This window comes from Bubalus kerabau, chromosome 4 (genome assembly GCF_029407905.1).
Source record: "Bubalus kerabau isolate K-KA32 ecotype Philippines breed swamp buffalo chromosome 4, PCC_UOA_SB_1v2, whole genome shotgun sequence".
NCBI classification, from domain to species: Eukaryota; Metazoa; Chordata; class Mammalia; order Artiodactyla; family Bovidae; genus Bubalus; species Bubalus kerabau.
Window position 1 is genome coordinate 17,161,089 of NC_073627.1, and position 15,081 is coordinate 17,176,169.

Below are 15,081 nucleotides of genomic sequence, written 5' to 3' on the forward strand. Positions count from 1 at the left end.
GGCTTTCTTTAGTTGCAGCGAGCAGGGACTACTCTCTAGTTGCGGTGCACAGGCTTCTTCTCACGGCAGAGGCTTCTCTTGTTGCAGAGCACAGGCTCTAGGTACATGAGCTCAGTAGTTGTGACACAGGCTTAGCTGCCCCACAGCATGTAGGATCTTCCCGGACCAGGGATTGAACCCGTGTCCCCTGCATTGGCAGAGGCCCTTACATACATTATCTGTCTTTTCCTATTTTTTAACCAGATAGGTCTATTTAATAAAACCTTAAATATAATTATTTAAACAGCTGAATCAGTTTTTTTATTTCTAAAATAGTATCATCCAAAGTCTGTACTTTGCATTAGGGTGATAATGATGCCTGGATGGAGGTCCATTGATTGTAGAGATGTACCATTCTGGTGCAGGTTGCTGACATTCTGGTGGAGGAGGCTGTGCACTGGGGGAGTGTGCCAGGGCAAGGGGAGAAGGGTTGCAGCAGCAGGGAGTATATGGAAATGTTTACTTTCCACTCAGTTTTGCTGTGAGTCTAAAACTGTTCTAAAAAGTAAAGTCTACTTTAATATATCTAAAAACATAAAATGAACTACTGATTTTTTATTTTTCCATGTTTAATTGATAAAATTCCTGGTTTCTCAAAAGCAAAGACATCTATAGGCAGTTGCTTTATTAAAGCATTTGGAAGATAACAAATTCATAGAAATGAACACAGTGGTCGTTGACCTTTAAAAATGAAGCTTCTTTAGTGAGGTATCTGGAGCTGGACAGTTTTCCTGGCTTGGATACCAACTCAAATACACACCTTTTGCCTTGAATCTTCCCTCTACACAGCTGCCAGGATAGGCTTTTGAAAGAGCAATCAGATTACATGGCTGGCCGGACAAAAACCTTCAACTGCCTCCCATAAGCTTAAGTCCATCCTGCTGCCCCTCTCCGCTCTCCTCTGCTCTGCCTGCTCTGGGGACTGGCTAAGCTCACACTCACATCTGAGCTTCATTCTCTTCTCTCTGTTCAGAATATTCTCCCAAGTCTACACATGGCTCCCACCTTCACATCTGTCAAGATTGTTGGAAAAAGTCACTTCATCATCTAGACCTTCTCTACCATGACATCAAAAAAGGAGGTTCCCACCTCTCCCTTTCCGTTAGTCTGATTTCTTCTCTATAATATTTATCACTATCTGAAAGGTATTCATTTTTAGTTACCGTTTATCTCACCTAGTAAAACACACACTTTATGGGGGCAGAAACCTTGTCTATGCAGCTCACTGCTGTGCAGTCACAGCTCTCCCCACTACCCAGAACAGCGTCTAGTACTTCCACCTGTGGTTAGTCGCTCAGTCGTGTCCAACTCTTTGTGACCCCATGGACTGTGGCCCGCCAGGCTCCTCTGTCCATGGAATTTTCCAGGCAAGAATACTGGAAGGGGTTACCATTTCCTACTCCAGGGAATCTTCCCCACTCAGGGACTGAACCCACGTCTCCCTCTTCTCCTGCACTGGCAGGCAGATTCTTTACCATTGTGCCACCTGGGAAGTTGTCTAATACTAGGTACCTAATAAATATTTGTTGTGGGAAGAGACAGGGAGAAGAAGATAGAGGTTGGAGAAATCACCCAAAGAAATAATAGAGAAAGCAAAGTAGACATTCTGTTGGCCAATGGGTCAAAACTTACCTTTGCTTCAGGTGTTACTACTGGCTTTGGCGGGAACTGCACTTCAGTAGCTTTGAGGATAGTATTTTCTTGTAGAATGTCTTGCTGGGACTGATTATGGCCAAAAGGCTATCAAATAAAAAAACAAAGGTAGACCTCTGGTTAAAATTAAAGAGAACACAATTCAAAAGCAAAGAGAAGGGAAAGGTAAACATATATTTCCACAAGAATTGCTGGAAGGAACTTTAGAGATGATCTCCTCTAATTCTCTCATTTTATAGATAAAGGATGGAAAGGCGTGGATTTGAAGTAACTTGCTTTTGAAGTAATTTCCTCAAGTTCCAACATCTAGGTTAATGTAGAACTGGGACCAGAAGCAGCATTTGCTATAGCACAGTGCCTTTGCTAAGCTTTGCTTACAGCAAAGGTAAGGAAGATTCAGAACACAAACCAGCAACCTCTTTTGCCCGAAGTGGTAATATGTATGTGTGCCACAGATGGACCCAAGACGCAGATAAAAAGGTGGGAAGGAAGTGAAAGAGCAGAGGGATAAGGACATAGTTGGGGGGTGGGGAGAGCTGGGGCTACTCGGTGAGTGGCTTCATCTGTGCCACAAATTGCTATTTTCTAATAAACTCCTAAGAAAGAAGTTCACACCTAGTGTCCTCTCTATAGTGTTTCTACTGAGATCACTGTTCTTGTTAGATAACCTCTGCCACCATTATCAGCAGCACTTCTACAATATCAGAGTATAAATAATAATTAACCCCATTAGTTCTGAATAGTTTCTGAATATTAGATAGGTACGATAAAGAAACAAAGACCAAAGCGAAGGTAAAGACTAGGCTGAAATCTGAATTAACAGTTTGGTCTGGGGATTGTAATCAAAGTATTAGGAATCTAAGTGAGTTACAGAACTCCCAAATAGTTTATACCCACAGCCCAGTGGGGAACGTTGAAACATACGAATGTACTGGTAGCTGAAACAGGAGTATAAATATACAACTGGATCCCAGTATATACATTTACAAGATATTATGCTCACAAGGAAAACATAAATGTGAAAATTCATTATGTGTAGTTAATACCTAGCTTTTCACTTATTCAAATAATATATTACCTTTATTAGAAGTAACAAAAAATAAGTACTTTCTGGCACCAGTTCCCCAGTATAGAAATACAAAGTGTACTTTATGCTAATGGGGTGGCTGGGAGTAAGAAGCCTTGCAGGTATTTCAAGTTTCAGTTCTCGCGACCCTCAAGAATGGATCTTGGGAAGATTGTGTGTGTGTGTGTGTGTGTGTGTGTGTGTGTGTGTGTGTACATACAATATTTATTTATTTGGCTGCATTGGGCCTCTCTACTCATGGCATATGGGCTCTCTCGTTGTGGAGCATGGGCTCTCTAGATCTAACTGTGAATGGCAAAAAAAGGATGTCTTCAACAGCCCAGCAGAATTCATTAGATGCCCTGGAACTGGAAATTTCTGCTTCTATGCATAAAGCTTCTATAATTAAGTCTGTATTTTCTTCAAGCCACAGCTTTCGGGATTCCATTCTGTATAACCCAATGATTAATCCAAGGGAAGAATGCACACAGCGCCACTGTGACATGCACCCGCAAGACAGAAGCCACCACATCCCGCCGTCCTCATTACCTTCCTTCCATAAAGACACTGGTAGAAGATCACACCCACTGACCAGACGTCAACTTTATTTGAGATCTTTGGTGGTTCTTTCCCAACCACAAAACACTCTGGCGGTAAATACCTGGACAAAAGGGAAATAAAAATTCTTAGAAAAGCAACTGTATAAATCTAAGACATGTACAAAAAGGCAAACTAAGGACTTTGATGAAAATTAAAATATCTGAATCTTAACATCTGAAAGCCAACTTAGATCCAGCTGATAAAGACACTCTAAGTTAAGGAGGTGGTCATGTCCTATTTCTTATTTACTGAGAGAGGTAAATATTCTCCCTAGTTCCTACTTTACCCACGCCAGCATTCTTTTCCAGGCCTGTGCCTAGTGTAAAATGTCATTCAGCAAGTGTTTGAAAGGAGGCGGGGAACACAGAAGTGCATTTCCTTTTAAGATAGCTGTAGCAACAAACATTAAAATACAAGTGGTGTGATTTCCTTTCATGCTGACAGACGAAGAAACAGTCTCTAAAATAAATAACTCTTAAAAACCCAAATGAATTCAGGATCCAGTATAAATCTCTGAGGGGAGTGGCTATTAAGTGTCTTCTTAAGGTAGCCTCTTCTGGAAATCCAGACTGACTACAATTATAATCAATGGTGACATTAAAGTTCAAATTATGAAGGGACATTTTATATTTCCTACTTTAAGGATGATCAGGGGCTTATGGAAGACTAATAAATAGTGCCTAAAAGCCAAATAAACTTCTAGCTGTTGGCCCAACTCAATCCTCATCTGAATTCCTTCCCTCCCCACCCACTCCTGACCTCTAAAAAGACTAGCTGGACAGCCAACCACACCAAATTGTATGGTGTGGAAGGTAAGTGCCTCTTAGCATTTAGGAAACCAAATAATATGCCTCTCCTCACTGCCTGGAGTCTTAGCCATGGCACAGCTGGAAAGCAGAATTCTAAAGATAACAGATAGACCTCTGCAGATTTCATGCTGGCAAAATCAATTTTGTGAAAAAACTATTTTAAACCCTGCTGTGCTTCTGGTGTAAAAACCTAAACGTGTAGCTGAAAGGGGATCATAAGAGTTGAGAGGCAGAAAATGTTCAGATGATGGGCTTTTTTTTTTTTTTAAAGAAGTTTAGTTTTACGCTATTTCTTTTAATAGTCGTTTTAAAATTATTAAGACCATTGACCTAGATTATTATTTCACAATGAAAGTGTCTAGCCAAAACACACACTGAAAAATGAAAATATAGACAGAAAACTCACAAGGGGAGTATGGGGAAAGAAACGTAAAGAAATAAAAATATAGATGAAAGAATCTATAAAAAGAACAGCTCATCCAAATGCCACTAAAACCTCCCTGAATCCCAGGTTTTCATGGCTCTTAATTCTTTAATATACATAATTTAAATATGAGCTTGGATAAATAACAAAATCTTGATTCTAAAATGATCTTTTTTGTGGAAATGGTGGGGAAGAAGTAAGTTCTTGTTTGTGGTGAGGAAAAATGGAGGTTGCTGGACTTATTCAAATGCAAAGTAATACTTTGGTCAAATAATGAGAATTACAGAAGACACTGTCCCTTAAGAGTTTAAGTTTAGCATATCACTTTCTAGGTCTCAGTTTCCCCATCTATAAATGAAGAAACAGACTAGTTCTTCACCCACATAATAAGCATTCTAAGTCCCTATCAAGGACTTTGGGAGGGAGAATAGAAGATATTGTACTAAATTGTGTTTAAAAAACAAACATAATTGCATACGCCATCATGATAAAATCCTCGTGGAGAAAAATGATTCTCAAGGCCTAGTCTACGGGTTACTTGTTTAAAAGCAGTGTTCCATGTAGAAGAATTCTGGAACAACCAAATGCTGCAAATGCTCACTTAAAATTTGTTAAGTCCTCACATTCTGTCTGTATCTTTCTGGGACATAATATGAGGAGGACAGTGAGGATGGTGATTAGAAACACCAAAACGGAGAATTTTTACTTTTTAAACCTTCAGAGAAACTCAAACAATTTAATTTTCTCAGTAGCTTCCTTTCTACCTTACTCTTACCATGAAAAAAAAAAAAGTCTTCAAATATAAAGTAGAAAAACATCATAAAATGAACCCCCAAGTAAACATCATCCAGCTTCAGTAACTGTCAACACGGCAAATCTTTGTTCATGTACACCCCTCTTAATCTCCCCCAGATTCCTTTGAAGCAAATCCCAAACATTACATATTTTTATGTAAATGCCAAACTACTAAATTTTATAGCTTAGTAAATACAGCAACAGGAAGCAATGAGATAACTAATTTTAATGTGAAAAATCTTCACCTTTAAGAAAGAACAAGCTATCAAATGAAAAAGCTCAAATCCAAGTTCTGGTGAATTTATAAAACAGAGGTATAGACCTGCTTCCAGAATTTCCAACAGCAGATATTTTTGTATCATTTACTGACAGGAACCCACAAAAACCACCAAGTGAATAAACACTGTAAGTGTAGCTTCTATTTTAAACCTAGAATCTCAAAGTTTTAATTTAGGGACTGATTTTCACTATAGGTACCATCTCCACAAACAATAAGGAACAAGGGAAAGTTGAAATTGTATGTACATGGTGCTTTTAGCAGGATATGATCAATTCTTCAATGTGGTGGGGGTGATAACAGGGCTGATGTCCCCCTCTTCTCTGTCTGCTTCCCATCAACACCCTCATTCCCAGACAGTCACTAACTGGCTAAGGGCCAGGGTCCTCCAGTCTCAAACATCAGTGATCTGGCCAACTGACCTTGGGATTTAACTGTACGCACTTCCCCTCCCTTAACGCTACAGAAGGCTTCTCCATGTTCAGAATCAAACATTCCCATGTGTGGCTTTGTGTTACCACCTCAGAAGTGAAAAGGAAGCTCTGTTAACACCTTTACAATCACAAAGTCAAATGCCTGAGCTGCAGGTATCTTTTATGGTGCTCACTGTCAAAAGGAGTATGAGACAGAGTAAGACAGGGCACAGAACAGGCAGGCAGAGCCAGCTGGGCAGAGTGGTCGGGGGTGGAAGAGTGACGACAGATGGGAAGAAATGCGGCTCAAAACCTTTTGAAACATGGCTGCCAGAAATGGATACAATTCTTGGCAAATCATGCTCACTTTTTCCTGTTTAGATTTCAAGGAATGCTGTGCTTATTTTACATCCTAATCTTCATAACTCCTGGGTTCTTCAGTCCACCATCTTCAGACAACTATAGAAAAAACTTCCTCATCCCATCAACTCAGGAAGAGAGAGACCTGCATTTGAAATTCTGAAAGGAAGTGAGGGCCATTCTTTACATACACATAAGTAATCTCATTCTCTATGTACACAGTAGGGCCTGACCTACGGAGCAAACACACAACTCAAAACGCCTGGTCACACATAATCCCTCTCTCAATGGTTTTTAAGAATAAAAAGAAAAATTAAGACAAATTCATGTAAATACAAAGAGCCAAACTGCTGACAAGACAGCAAATATTTGGAGAGGAAAGTCTACTATGACATATAGCATTTCTGCCTAAGCAGACAGAATACAGTCTAATGAACAATCACCAACACCTCAGCATAGCACAGTTACATCTCCAGCCAACTGGACAGACCTCTCAGATACCTACCAGTAAGTACCAGCACCTTGTGATGTTAGCTCCATGCCATCCACTGAATTGTAGCTATCATCATCCATTATCTTGGAAAGACCAAAATCTGTGATTTTTATCTCTCCACACGCTGTACCATTTACTAAAAGAATATTACCTAAAAAGATAAAAATCTTCATGAATAAAAAATAACTTACTAGGAAAAGCCAAGGTAGTAATAACAGACGGGAAGAGGACAACTGGACTCCAACTCTTACACATAATAGCAAACATTTAAATCTCTGGAATAAAACAATCTGGATTCTGGATGCTAAAGGAGAGTCGTAAGTGTCTGGCTGCAAATTTCTCTTTTCCAAGAATCACCTGCTTAATGTGCCAAAACCAGCACTATGAGCAGTGGAAAAAAATAATTAACTAGCCAAAGTAAAATATCATTTGTATGGTTGGTCAAAAATAGTGGGAAACTTTCATCTGAGCTTTCAGTACGGATCTCTAAACCACCCTGTTTGGACCAGTAGTTTGGGGAGGGTGGTGTGGAATCAAAGGAAACATACAGGGGAATCTAAGTTAGTACCACAGCGCCACCTACAGCTCCCGGGCCAGAAAATGTAGCAGATTCAGTAATAGAAAACCCAATCACACAGTAGCCATCTTTTAAAAAATCACTTCCTTGTAATGAATTTTTTAGTTATTTATTTAGTCATTAAAGGGGCTTCCCTTGTGACTTACCTGGTAAAGAATCTGCCTGCAATAAGAGAGACCTGCGTTCGATTCTTGAGTTGGGAAGATGCCCTGGAGAAGGGAAAGGCTACCCACTCCTGAAGAATTCCATGGACTGTATGGTCCATGGGGTCGCAAAGAGTCAGACACGACTGAGCAACTTTCACTTTCACTTTAGTCATTAAAGAATAGTGAGATTTAATATGTAGCTATCAGAAGAGGATGGCAAAGTTAACTGTCCCCACCAGGAGGTAAAGGGGACTCTTCCCAACACCTAAGCTCAGCTGGATAGAGCTGTCTAAAGAGCACACAGGCAGACTTCTAAGCAACAGCTGAGGATGACAACAGACAGAAGTCAAACTGCTCTCTCCCCTGCCAACAACTATCAAAGTTAGATAGTAACCATACAAAAAGATGGAAAACTCTGCTCAGAATTTAATGAAATGGGGGGCATACATGGAAAATAATTTGCTAATGTGAGGGCACTTATCAAAGAAACTTGGGGTAGAAGGATTGCTGTATAGTGTGAGTAATGGGAAAAAAACAAAACCAAGCTTGCCAGAGCAGTTCTTTCTTAATTGGACTGACATCATGAACTGCCCTGGCTCTAAGGACAAGGGCATTGTTTCTCCAGAGCGCTGAATACGACCCAACCTCCTAAACCCCATGCTGTGTGGCCAGGACTCTCTTATTCCCACACCTACCCAGGCAATTTAGAGTTAGATTTTATTAGGCCTTTTTGGCCCCCACCAAACCCCATAACTTTATAAAATTGAAAATTACTTATAAGACCAAAGAAATACCACCAATACTGTCTCCTAAAAAATTAGACATACCTGGTTTGAGGTCATAGTGTATGATAGGAGGTTTTATTTCATTTAAGTACTTTAAAGCATTCACAATCTGCATGATAATGGATCGGGCTTCTTTCTCCGACATTAATTTGTGCTGTTTCAGGTAGAAGTCCAGATCATTTCCCTCACAGTATTCTAGTACTGTACAAAACCTAAAGACAAATAAACCAACACTTGATCGTGGGATAAAAGCAAGCAAATTAAGTCTAACTAAACAAGCCCCAGTGAAACCATCAGGTAATTCAGGGGTCCCCAACCTCTGGGATCTAATGCTAATGATCTGAGGTGGAGCTGCTGTGATAATAATAGAAATAAAGTGCATAATAAATGTAGTGAGCTTGAATCATCCCAAAGTCACCCCCTACCCCCTGCCCCGTCTGTGGAAAAACTGTCTTCCACATACATGATCAGTCCCTGGTGCCAAAAAGGTTGGGGACTGTTAAGGTAGATAGATAGCTTCTCACTTCCTTCTTTGCTCTTTAAAATACTCTTCTATTCTTTATTCAGTAATAGCAGTTTACAGGAAGTAAATTGCCAACTCTCTTAGTGAAGAGTGTCTGCACTCTTCACGTTGGAACCTGCTCTGCTCAAGTTCACCCAGGGCACACTGCTTCTTGAATCAGACTTTAGGAATACTGACAGGAACTGTCATGTATGTAAGCTAGACACTTACTCTACTATCCACAGGATGCTCCATTTCTAAACAAGTACGGCATGATCAAATACACAATCCTCACTGCAGACATTTTATATGACCCTGGGTGCTGACAGTAAGGAAGAATCTGGGGTCTGCCCAGGTCCCCATGGCTGACTGCACACTACTGCTCCCAGCAGACTGCATGTACTATGATTTTTCTTTGTTAAATACACAAGGGATAAAAGAGCTTTTTAAAGGACAGTATCTGTAGTTCTAACAAATGTATCATTATATAGTAGGAGTTTTTTCTTTCACTTATACCAGTATGTCACACAGATCTAAAACTACACAGCATTCAGGGTATGTAGGGTCATGTGTCTGTCTTCCAAGGCAGTCATAAACTGAAGTAAGGCTTCCTGAGAGATGAATACCTTTTAAACTATTTTAAAAGCAGAGATATTACTTTGCCAACAAAGGTCCGTCTAGTCAAGGCTATGGTTTTTCCTGTGGTCATGTATGGATGTTGAGAGTTGGACTGTGAAGAAAGCTGAGTGCCGAAGAATTGATGCTTTTGAACTGTGGTGTTGGAGAAGACTCTTGAGAGTCCCCTGGACTGCAAGGAGATCCAACCAGTCCATCCTAAAGGAGATCGGTCCTGGGTGTCCATTGGAAAGACTGATGCTGAAGCTGAAACTCCAATACTTTGGCCACCTCATGCGAAGAGTTGACTCATTGGAAAAGACCCTGATGCTGGGAGGGATTGGGGGCAGGAGGAGAAGGGGACGACAGAGGATGAGATGGCTGGATGGCATCACCAACTAGATGGACATGAGTTTGAGTGAACTCCGGGAGTTGGTGATGGACAGGGAGGCCTGGTGTGCTGCGATTCAAGGGTCGCAAAGAGTCAGACACAACTGAGTGACTGAACTGAACTGAAGCTGTAACAATGTGGCTAAATCACTCAGGGTCTTGCTGGCAAATAAAAATTACTAAAGTATTTAGAACAGAGAGGCTTTAATTCAGAGAACTAATCACACAGATGATGGAAGAGCTAAGAAGACAAAGTGGCCAGTGAGCACTCTAGAAATCATCTAGTGCAGGAAGTCATTAGCACCCTAAGGCCAGAGGGTGGAGATGGTGCAGTCAGAACCAGGGTCACCAAGGGAACCTGGAACCATGGGGGGAGGAGTCTCCACCCACCACCACTTCTGTCTCCCCACTGAATGAATCCCACTGAACAACAACTGACAAAGGAGCCTGGTGAACACAGCCTACAAGGGCCAACTCATCTAAGATGGAATAGACACAGGACTCACACTCAGGGCCTATGGAATACTGAAGACCTTCAAGAAGCAAAGCAACAAAATGTGGACACACACAGTCCCAAGGGACCCCCAAACTGACCAACAGCTCATGCTTCTAACAAAACATAGCATGTCCCAACATGCTAGCGTTCTATTTGAGAAAATAGGCCTAAAATGTATCAATTTCTCTGATCTGATATGCTGAAATCTGAGGCATAGAGTCTCAGGCTTAGTGAGTTTATTTTGGATCCAATGCAAACTGAAAATAAAATCTCATTTTTAATACTCAACTCTCAGAAAACTTTCTAAAACAATGATTTGACTTATTTTGGGGAAAAATTCACCATACACACAACAGGAAGAACAAAGTAAACAACCCAAGAGTAGTGTAAAATCAACTCAATTTCTCAGATTAGTTAAAAGTGTGTATACAATTAAAAACAGCAGATAATCCAAGTCATTGTATTTATTTTTGAAATGATTTTTGTGCTTATATTTGGGGGGTATGAGTGTCCTTCCTAGTATTCAAGGAACTTGTTGAAAGCAAAACAATAAAGCTACCCTGTGGAAACCTGCTTTTTAACTTGCTGTTTTTCTGAACCCCACTCCACACCACACACTGTGCTGACCGCACTTGACTGGAAAGGGGAAATCCCTGAGTGGGTGCTTCCAAAGGGAATTATGGTCTCCCTTTGGGGCCATTTCTAAATCTGGATGGGCTCTCTCACACAGCAAGCTCTGAGACAGCCGCCATCTGGAAGAGGCCGAACACCCTGGGAGGCGGAAGGAAACCCCTGCGGGCCAGGCCTAAGCATGCTTTTCTGATTCAGTTCAGACTCCAACAGAGAAGATGTTTCCAAATGCTGAACTATTTCTAAACTCCAGATAAACCAAGAGATGGAGAGCTTACCTATACAAGTAATGAAATACAACAATGCCTACGATTATTAAAGATCTCAGACAAGTCATGTAACTTCTCTGGTCCTCAACTCTCCACCTACAAAGTGAGAAGGCTGGACTGAAATCCCTATAAGCCTCTGAACCAACCTATATTTTCAGATGTAGCATTAGACTCTGCCACATTTCATTCTAATTCTATGATGAAATCATACTGCTAGAACTTCAAAAGGCCCATCAGTGTTCATCAGCCTCACTTGACTATTGCTTGTCTGTGGTATGCCAGCACCAATTTGTACCAGTTTCTGAGAGCTGAGAGTTAAATTCTCAGAAATCTTGTGAGCTAGTTTTTAAGCCACTGGTAGGATAAATGGATAAACAAAAGGTAGTATTTCCATACAGTAGAATATATTTAGTCATAAAACGGAATGAAGTACTGATAAATGACACAAGAAGAACCTTAAAAGAACACCATGCTAAGTGCAAGAGGCCAGCCACAAAAGTTCACACACTACATGATCCATCCTATGAAAGTCCCTGAAGAGCTGATCTATAGGCACAAAAAGCAGATAGGCAGTTGCTTATAGCAGGAGTGGAGTGGAGGAAAAGGGGGATGATAGAATAAGGTACAGGATTTCTTTCTGAGTGGAGAAAATGTTCTAAAACTGACTACAGTCATGGCCGCAATATACCTATGAATACTGTGTACTTTTAAATGAGTGAACCACATGGTATATAAACCTATCTCAATAAAGCTGCCCCCCCTTTTTAAAAAAACTGGACATGTTCAGAGTCTTATTTCACAGAAACCAGCAAACAGTACCCATCAGCCCTATGCCTCTCCCCTCCATGCTGGTTGTGAAACACTGACCAGCACACAACTGCACCTATCCTGTGGCCAAGAAATGTAAGTCTTGCTGGCCCCAATCTGAATTCAAATACAATCATTTGCCCATAAATACATTTGGCCCCCTCAGACAGTATTTTCTGGACCCAGATTTAAATTCCATTCCATCAGTCATCAACACACTGCAAGAAAATAATATTTTCTGCCACGCTAGAAATGGCATAGTACTTACGAGTCAGTGTCCAGTGAAAAGTAATCATACAGCTTAACTATTCTGGGATGATCCAGTTCTTTGTGAATCCGGTATTCCCTACATGCATGCCTGTGAACCAAAGGGAAACATTCTGTATTCTGTTTAAAGGGAAACATTTACCATTTTGTACCCTGTCCTGTCTTTCAGAACTCTTCCAGGACCCTCCTAATTCACTCTTACACCCCCATTGCTCCCGCACATCCACTCCATTCAAGGCCATCTGGTCCTTTAGTCTTTTTCACCCTGTCTTCTCCATAGGTCTCTGCCAAGCTGTTCGGAAAACAGTAGGCACCAACTTTTATCCTTTGCAAGTTCATTCTGTGATAACCTTACCTCTTTTATATTGATACCCAAACAGCAGACGTTTAAAAATGATAAAGACAGCACTTTTTTCTTTTCTCTGAAGCTGATACTTTCCATCTACAAATGTTCATACCCTGGGGTTCCATCACAGGGATCAATTTGGTACGTAAACTCACTGAGTAAAAGGGCTGCTGGTAAGATAAGGCAATTACAATGCATTGGATTTGTTTTTCAATCCTACTCTTTACAAAAAAGAATTTAAAGGACTATCAGCATTACTTTCTAAGAAAATGCTAATTTGATAAAAAGTCTGAAACTATGGGAACCTTAGTTTTCTTAGAATAAGAGATGTTTTTTCATACATGTGTCTTTTTTCTTTAGTAAGATAAGGAAGAAAAATGTACTACGTAATCTGACGTATTCATATACTGAATTTTAAAGAATAAAATTTAGTTCTTACTTAAAAAGAGTAATAGGATATTATTATATATATATATTTTAGAATATTATATTTTAAGTAACCTAGCACCATTTAGTTTGGGGCATTTTAAGAGTCAAAAAAGGAAAACAGTGATGTTTTCTGAAATGTATTCCAGCATGTCAAAAATACACAGAAAGTACTCAATCGAAGAAAACTGAGGAACAACTAGGGGAAGAGGGAGGGGAAGAATAGGAATCTAAAAGTGACTAAATGTTCTTCCCCAAAGAAAAGCTTGTTTGATTAGGTTTATTTTTCAAGTGGCCATTTTGGGCAGTTTTGCTTGTTCTGATGCTTCATTTCATCAGCACTTTTTTTTTAATTTTAAAAGACTTTTTGGCGGCTCTGAGTCTTTGTTGCTGTGCACAGGCTTTGTCTAGCTGTGCTGAGTAGGGGCTACTCTCTAGTTGTGGGGCTTCTCTTGTTGCAGAGCATGGACTCTAGAACGTGGGTTTAGTAGTTTTGATGCACAGGCTTATTAGCTGCCCTGCAGCATGTGGAATCTTCTGGGACCAGGGACCAAACCCATGCCCCCTGCATTGGCAGGCAGATCCTTAACCACTGGACCACCAGGGAAGTCCTCATCAGTATCTTTATGTCTTTCTGAAAAGAAAAACTTGTCAGCACTGAGTCGGAGCACAACCATGCTTCCAATGCAGGGTAAGCAGGTTTGATCCCTGGTGAGGAACTAAGATCCCACATGCCTCATAGCATGGACAAAAAAAAAAAAATCATGTAATACCTCATTTCATTCGGTAAAATAAAGGTAGTACTATTTCTAAAAAAACAAGTTCAGAAACCTATGGTCTAAACAGATTACTGTTAAGTCATTTCTTATTCTCACACACTAGAAATCTATCGTTCTCCGCCCTTTTAACTTTTTGATTTTGTGCATTTCAGAGTAGAGACCAATTTCTCCATGGAGGTATTAAAAAACTGAGGAAAATAAAGGAAGAAAAAATTATAAATTAAAGAAACTGTCACAAGTCCTTGCCAACTTAGGAAACTTTCTGTGTGTCATGAAAGGACCCCCCTCAACATCACGTCGGGCACTAAGGCCATCTGCTACAGTTCACCAGGCAAGGCAGAGGTTCTCCTTATATTCTTACATCCTTCGTATGTTCAAATTTCAACTAAACATCGAAGGGACCAATGTGCTATAAATAAGGAAACAAATAAGAAACTGATCCATTTAGTCTTCTACTCTAAGGAGATATATATTTAGACTTTCAGTAATTAAATCCTAGAAAATTAGAAAAGAGTATCATACAAGAGTACAGATACAGTTATTTCTGTGGATAGCTTTATATGAAATTTTCCCTACCATAAACTTCTTAATATCTATTTTGGGAGGTTAAAGAAATCAAGTAATGCCTGTTAATGCTTAATAATGCAAAAGCAAAACCATCAGTTTACTTCTATTACTTTCAGAGAAAGGAGAGGAAAGGGGGTGCAAAATAGAACTCTAAATAAAACAATACAACAGCCTTTTATTTTCTTTGAATTTTTCTCTTTTTCACCCAAATACATGGTCTGATTCCAGATGGCGCTGGGAAGTCATCCCCATGAAGGAAAAAGCAAGCAGAAGATCTTACTATATGCAGGTAACAGCAGTATTTTCATATTTTATAATGTGACCACAACACTGAAATTACTCCTCTTCAGCTTCACACTGACTTTTTGAAGCACTCTCTAAAATCTGTTCAGCCCCTGACATGTCTCCCTAATCTCAGTTCAAGGGGGTTAATGCCATATTGCTAATTCACTATTATTTATAACCTAAAATTCCTCTGTATGATTTATTATCACTTAGCAAGCAAAATCTTTCCAAGAAAGGTAGAAATGCTGTAGGAATTTTCCCACAA

At 40.0% G+C, this 15,081-nt stretch overlaps 1 protein-coding gene across 9 annotated transcripts in view; it reads right to left on the minus strand.

Moving 5' to 3' along the window:
* The window catches only part of TLK2 (tousled like kinase 2), a 123,132-nt gene that overhangs the window by 1,832 nt on the left and 106,219 nt on the right, over positions 1–15,081 (minus strand). For 8 of the 9 annotated variants that reach the window (XM_055575590.1, XM_055575588.1, XM_055575586.1 and 5 more), the window contains 5 exons: positions 12,415–12,504; positions 8,480–8,649; positions 6,942–7,080; positions 3,308–3,419; positions 1,672–1,779 (listed from right to left, as the gene is read on the minus strand). In XM_055575590.1, the coding sequence (XP_055431565.1) occupies positions 1,672–1,779; positions 3,308–3,419; positions 6,942–7,080; positions 8,480–8,649; positions 12,415–12,504 (619 nt within the window). Of the gene's footprint in view, positions 1–592; positions 842–1,671; positions 1,780–3,307; positions 3,420–6,941; positions 7,081–8,479; positions 8,650–12,414; positions 12,505–15,081 lie in introns of those variants that run through there. The other variant, XM_055575593.1, reaches the window with a different exon arrangement.